We start from the raw sequence: 7,564 nt of genomic DNA on the forward strand, positions 1-7,564 counted from the left end.
CACACAATCTACTATTATAATATTTATATTTTGAAATATTGTTTATTAAATTCAGTCTAATATCAATTACTGTATTTTTAAAATTAAATGTATATATTATGTTTTAATTTCTTAACCATTTTATTAACAAAATGTTACAAAATCTATTAAAAATTTTAAGAAATAATTAAATATAATTTAATTAAAACATATTATATTATATTATATTGATTTTTATAATATTATAAAAATAATATTATAAAATCTTATAAAAAATTAAAATATATAAAAGTTAGTAAAAAAGTTATAAAAACTTATAAAAATTCAAAAAAAAATCTAATTGAAAAATGTAGAAAATATATATTATTATTTAAGTTTCTGATTGAGTTGATATTAACCTCAACCAGATCATCAACTTGGCTAGAAAAATTACGGAAATGTCCTTAATTAAAGTAAAGTATATTATTTGAGGGTAATTTAGTATTTTTAATTTAAAAAAAACAATAGAAATATGCATATGGTAGGACTTGAACTCAAACCAATTACATTAATAAAACTTTTAATTTATCATTCAATTAATTAGTTATATGTCATACATTTCATCATTTATTATATATTATTTTTAAACTCATATTTATATTCTATATTTTTAGTTTCCACGTGCGTACGTGTGATAAAATTTCTAAACCCATCATGTTATTTTCAAAATAAAAATAAAAAGATAACCCATCAAGTTAGGGGTTATTTCAAGAATTTGTCCTTATAAATTCAGATTGGATGGGAAGCTGAGGAGTTGGGAATTATTTTACCCCTATTCTGCCCAAGAAAAAGAACAGCAAAGCAAAAATAATTTTAACAGTGATTCTGACTCATGTTTGTCCTTCAGTCACAGATGGTGCACTGTTGTCTGCTGCAACAAATTAGACACTGAAGCAGATGCCAAAATTGAGCAAATGGTAACAATTATTCAATCCATTGGCATGAGTTAAACGTTTTATGCATGGATTCTGCAGGTTTGCTATATATGGCTTTCATCTTTTAGATTTAATCGAAAGCCATTATGATCAACAATTATCGAATGGGTTCAATTTAGTCCTTACACAAAAATGTGAAGGTATGAAAATGGAGTTAATTCGGAAATTGAGGGACTACGAGTTATATTAATAAAAAGAACAGAGAAAAGCAGCATAGGACAATGAAGTGAAATGAATGGGCCTGAGTAGAAGCAAATGGTCCAAAAATCCGACCAAGGATTTGGATTATCTAATAAATATATGTGCAGCAGTTGTTTGACCATTCATGTCCCTCACATCACATGATTGATTAATTAACATTGACCACAAAACAAGGAAAGACTTTTGTCCTCTTTTGCATTTCAGACAATCTTTTTTTTTTTTTTATGGTCCTGGGTTTATTATACTATTGCTTTTGCGACAACCATATGCGGCCACCATGCTCCATCTCAATCTCCTTCTTTTCAAGTTCTCATCACCTCATTTTCGATTCATTGGGTTTGAATCATTGAATTTTAGGAGTTTAAGGGTTTGGATTGAATGGATTTTCGGATGAATGGAAAACAAGATTAAAATTATGTGGCTCAATGTAGGAGAAAGATGATAAACAAGTTTTCCGACATCTATACACAAAAAAGTGATGTAATTTATGAACATGAAAAAAGAAAAAGAGAGCAAGTAAATCACTCTGTTCATCAGCCTCAAACTTGAAGATCACCGCCGTTTGATGTGGGAAAAACTTTCCTCTCTGATCTGTTCCTACTCAACATTGTCTTCAAAGAACAACCAATGGAAGACGAAGCTGAAAGATCGTCATCGTCATCGTCAATGGGTGCCGCAATTTGATGATGACGACCAGAATCTAATGATTCCCCCACAGTCTCCGATGAACTGACTTGAGATTCAGCATCATTGGTCAACAACACAGGCGCTCTGCAAATGGGGCAATTGGAGTGAGAGTGGAGCCACATATCAATGCATTCGAGGTGGAAACCATGGCCGCACTTGGGCAAGTTCCTTCCAACATCGTTATCCTCGAACGGACTTAAACACACGACACAGTCTAAGTTGTGTAACCCATGCTTCTTGTTGTTGTTGCTGTGTTCATCTAGTTTGAAAACGAACAAGGGGATGGAGGAAATGAGGGAAGGATCGAGACCCTTGGATGGGGAGGAGGCGGAGGCGTTGTTGTCAAAGGAGAAGGCGTGGAAATGGCGGAAGCGGTCGTGGGGGAAGACGTGAGAAAGAGTGGAGGAAGATCGGCTTCTTTGGCGAGCATGAGCCAAGAACCACTTGGCGTAGAGATGGAGGAGGAGGACGAAGAGGATGACGAGAAGCAATGAGATGATGGCAGCCAGCAGCACGTTGCCATCGTAGGAGGAAATGGTGCTCACGAGATTTGATAATGGTGGGTTTGGGGTTTGCTGTTCTGACTCAATGGTAGCTGACATTTTTTTTTTCTTTTTTGAAGATTAGTGAGCTGCAAATATGCAGATGGGGTTTGGAATTATTTGAGTGATGGGGATGGAAATGCCTTTATATATATCATCTATTTGGACCTCATGTAATCCTTAATCTCTGTTTTATGATTTATTTAGGTTAATATTTTCGAGGTTTGTAGTTATTTTTTTCATTTTTTATATAATATTAATTTAAAATATATAATAATAAAATTTATATTAACATTTAATTAACAGTTAAAATAATAATTTAAAATTATTATTTTATTTTGATAAAAAGGCATATTAAGTTAAAATTGGGTATAAGTTTAATATTTTTAGTCTAGTTTGAAATGGATGTTATATGAAGGGTATATCGGATTGGGGTCAAATCCCGTAAAAAGACTATGTCTTTTCATTGTCATCTTTAATCTTTTTCGGAATTTAAACATGAATTCCCTACTTAAGAGTATAATGTATTGTCTTAATAATCAGTTGAACCAGTTAAATCATCAGTTCTCGAATCAAACAGGTTGATTGTCGCTTTAAAAATAATTAAAAATTTATAAAAAAACTAATAGAAATATCTTTTAAAAGCTAATTCAACCGATTCAACTATTAACATTGTCCTAGTTTTTGAACTTTCACTTCTCCCGAAAGATTTACTTATAAATCAGTTCAACTTTTATATCTAAATTGATGCATTGATAGATTTTTAATCCACCCGATTCGACCAACACGATTTTAATAACACTGATATAATAATACTTAAGAGTGCACCGAATAATTACTTGTGATAAAATATTAAATGATGATTAATAAGTGAAGAAGAAGAAGAATATGAAATGAATGGAATTGGAATCTTCTATAAATATAAAATAGTACTATTAAGAAATGTTTCCGTGAAAGTCAAGTTGTTTGTTGGGTTTTGGGGATTCTTCCTTTTTAAGCATTTGCGTGTGTTAGTCAACAACACTACCTCTCTCTCTCTCTCTCTCCTTTCTTAATATGTAGGTACACCTTTAGTTTTGGTCCCTAAATTTTAATTTCTCATAATTTAGTCATTTACTTTTGATGTCAATGTCTTTAGTTAAATTCAAATTGTTAATATTATTAACTTTTCTGTATAGATTTTAATCACGAGATTATGTGATATGGCAAGAGTTTCTCTTACTTTAACTAGTAGTCGAGGATTTGATCCTCGTATTGAATATAAAACAGCTTTAAAATTTGTGATCAGCATTTATCCTTTAACGGGCCTACAGAACACGGAGGATTAATCATTGGGTTTGCTCCAGTGGATATCTTGAGAAAAAAAATGTTTGGTTTTTCTTAAAAAAATTTCTTCCAATTTGTCATGTTGACATAAATTTTCCTTTTTTGTGTTGGAAGAACTTTTTTTAAGGAAATTCCATGTTAGAAATTTAATCGGAATACTTAACAAGGATGGATGATCACTAGAGCCAAGGGCCTTGGCCTCCAAAAAGATTTTGAAAATTTTCATTAGATACTTCAATTTTTTTAATCAAGCCCCTCCAAATTTTTTGATAATTTTCATTAAATTCCTCAAAAATTTTAAAATTTAAGTTAGCTCCCTCCTAAAACTTGATGCCAAGATCAGCTACTAATAATTGATGACATTAATTATTTTCATTAACTAATGACATTAAAAAAAATAAAGGGACCAAATAATGTCAAAATAGAGTATATTAACTAAATCTAAAATTTGACCATAGTAGAAGGACTAAAACCACAATCTAACCTATATACGTATATGATAATATTGATGGTGTAATTAAGTCAAAGGAGAATCCCATAATCCAAGGAGCAAATGAGATGAGAGCGGTGCATTGGTGAGAAAAAAGGGTTATGAAATGAAGGGCTCGTGAAGGCGACGGCAGCTTAGGTGAGGCAATCGGTTTATAGGATTCTTCATGTGATTGTTTTAGGGGAACCCATCCCCAATGCCTACGACATCAAAGTTTAAGGGGCAATTGCATCAAATATCCTCAAATTATTACCCAAATTTTGAATTAGGTAATCAAGTAGATCTTTTTTATAAACTTAGACATTAATTTGGGCATTAAATGCCGACTCAAATTAAATTATAAACATGTGTGTACTCAAGGGTGAAGCTAGAAACCTTTTAAGGGGCAAAATTAAATTATAAATTTTCGGGAGGTTGGAGTGTAATTTTATAATTTATTAGCTTATGGTTTCATCATTTTTTAATGACTAAACAAAAAAAATTTATTTTAGAAGGTTAAAGTGCAATTTTACTATATATTAACTTCTAATTTTATCATTTATGAGGGGACTAAAAAGCTATTTTTTCCATTTTGGGAGAAGTAAATTTAACATATTGAAAAAATTAATACTCTTGAATTTTATTAGCATTAAATACTTTTGTTATCCATGAAATCTAAATTGTCTATGCGATATAGATACATATTTTTATAATTTGATCCACTTATTTTAAATATACTCCACGTTAGAATTAGGCTAACAAAAGAACTTGATTGATATGATACTAGTACTGATACTTTAAAGATTCAAAGGGTACTGTTTGAAGATCAGGGACCAAATTAAAATCCGAATGATGGCTTTAGAGTTTTGATCAAATTAACCCCAAAGTTTGATTACCCTTTTTTCTTTTCTTTTTTTTGGATTACATAATTGGGGAAGGGCAAGGCAAAAAAAGGTAGGGGTGGGTAACCTAACACAAGTGAGGGAGAAGGGTCAATTCCTTTTTCGGATCAGAAGCTACACGTGAACCCAACCAGACTGAGTTTCCAATAACTTGAACTTGAACTTGCTATGTTTTCACCTTTTTTGGGTGCATGTTTGGGGCAAGTTATCCAACTTTTATGCAAGCAAGGCTCGTCGCTCGTGACTCGTTGACTCAAGCCCACTAGCAATGTACCCATTCCTCTAAAGGCAATGGATTATCCTGTGTTTTAGTCAGGGCATCGGTCAAGACAATTTTTTAGTGTCGGGATGATGATCTTCACATCCAAAGTTATTTTGGAAAGGGTATACTACAGCAAAGTTTACTAAATAAATTAGTTTTTAACACTCAACTTCAAAAAGTTATAAAATGATCATTAATTTACTCGAAAATTTTCATTCAAGTCACTAAACTATTCGAAAATTTTTATTTAAGTTATTAAACTGTTAAGGTCCTTAATTTTTTTAAAGTCAAGCTAGTGAGTTTCAAGTAATGATTCGATGACCAGTACAGTAAATTAGTACCTTTCAACCAATAGAAGAACATACACTAAATCCAAATCGATCTGACGGTTAGTGTCGGTTTAAATTTTTGTTCGCAGATTCGTGTCATTCAAAGTTGCTACATAAAAAAAACTAAATTATAAAAGAAAAGAGAAAGGAGAGCTTTTGATTGGTGCAAGTAGTGCGAACAGAGAAGACCATAAAGCAACAATATTAACAATCCAGTGATTTAAATGAAATCATTCCAATAGTTCAATGATCATTTTGTAACTTTTTGAAGTTGAATGACTAAAACGTAAACTTACTAATAATTTAGTCACATTGGTTGTAGTTTACGCTTTTGGAAAATATGTAATAATGTAATTTCAGTATTTATTCTAGGGAGGTAACCCGTCAAAATTAATTTTAGGGTAAACTATAATGGCAGTTATCCAATTATTAGTAAATATATTTTGTGGTAATCCAATTATGAATAGTTACAAATTAGTCACTCAATTATTTAAATTTTTCTTTTTTGGTCAGTCATTAAATTACAAATGGAAAGAAAACTTGGCAGATTTTAAAATTAGCATAATAATAACATTAACTCTCAATATTTATACATTGTGACAATTTAGTCTTGTTTTTGAGAAAATTAACCCTCAACATTTACACATTATGTTATTTGGTCTTCTTCTTTTTTGTAGTTTTACTTTTATTTATGACAATAAGAGGTAATCCTAAAAGAATAAAAAAATAAAATTTATTATATTAGATTTCTGGGTGTTTCTGTTTTTTGTATAGTACCAATTAGATTTAGTTGATAATTTGTTTTTTTGTTTTGCTTTTTTTAAGTGAAAGTCACAAAGAAAAACAAATTTGACAAAAAAAAACCCAAATTACTCAATGTGTAAATATTGAGAGTTAATTTTTTTTAGAATTAAGACTAAATGGACACAATATATAAATATTGAGAGTTAAAGTTGCTATTATATCAATTTTAAAAGCTACCATGCTATCTTTTTATCAACTATTTAACAGTTGGTGATCAAAACAAAAAAAATTAAATTATAAAGTGACCATTTTATAACTTTTCATAGTTAAATGACCATAAGAAAAACTTACCAACAATTGAAAAACTACAAAAATTCTAACTCAATTTTATTCAACTATTAACAATAAAATGTCAGACTCTAAGCTTGTCCAACCTCAAATTAGAAAATAATTGGAATAAAATATGATTCTATCTTAGAATGATTTGTTATTATAAAACTTATAGAAGTAACCTAGTTATTATAGAAGTAACCTAAAATAACCCGAATTCAAGTATCAAATTCAAAATAGCACTAATTTAAAATGACTTAAACTAGAAATAACTTGAATAAAAATGACTCAAACCCAAAATACTTCAGATAAATAATTCAAAATGGCTCAAACTCGAGCCAAATCGAAATAGCCCAAGTGCCCAACCCTTAAACTAAGTTAAAGACTTGATCAAATCAACTGACAAAAATTTCAAATTAGTTAAATTAACGAATCATATTTAATCATCCTTTAAGAGTCTTTCAAATAAAATTAAATAAAATTAAGTCAAACCAAAAATTTTTGTTAGAGCTAAAATAAAAAATTTAAATATTTGTTGACAATATAACTAAAATTTGTAGTTATAGACCATAATATATTTTGAAAACTGGAAAAAAATAATTCAATATAATAAACTTGATTTATTTTTTATAATTATCTAAACCCAAAATTATTATACGCCTAAAAAGACCTGAACTTAGGAAAAATCCAAATCAAACAAAATAACCAAAAAAATTTAAAATCTAAATTAACGTGACCCATATTAACCCCACACGCTAATTGACAAGTCTGGCAACAAGCCATTGTGGGCATTATACAAGTCTAGGTTGAGACCTGAAA

At 30.0% G+C, this 7,564-nt stretch overlaps 1 protein-coding gene across 1 annotated transcript; it reads right to left on the minus strand.

Annotated features, from left to right (window-relative positions):
- Positions 1–1,545: 1,545 nt before the first annotated feature.
- LOC107887513 (RING-H2 finger protein ATL63) lies at positions 1,546–2,592 on the minus strand. The gene has a single exon (XM_016811774.2). The coding sequence runs from the start codon at positions 2,441–2,443 to the stop codon at positions 1,694–1,696; it is 750 nt and encodes a 249-aa protein (XP_016667263.2). The 5' UTR covers positions 2,444–2,592; the 3' UTR covers positions 1,546–1,693.
- Between the last annotated feature and the right edge of the window lie 4,972 nt (positions 2,593–7,564).

The sequence above is a fragment of the Gossypium hirsutum genome, chromosome A03 (assembly GCF_007990345.1).
Source record: "Gossypium hirsutum isolate 1008001.06 chromosome A03, Gossypium_hirsutum_v2.1, whole genome shotgun sequence".
NCBI classification, from domain to species: Eukaryota; Viridiplantae; Streptophyta; class Magnoliopsida; order Malvales; family Malvaceae; genus Gossypium; species Gossypium hirsutum.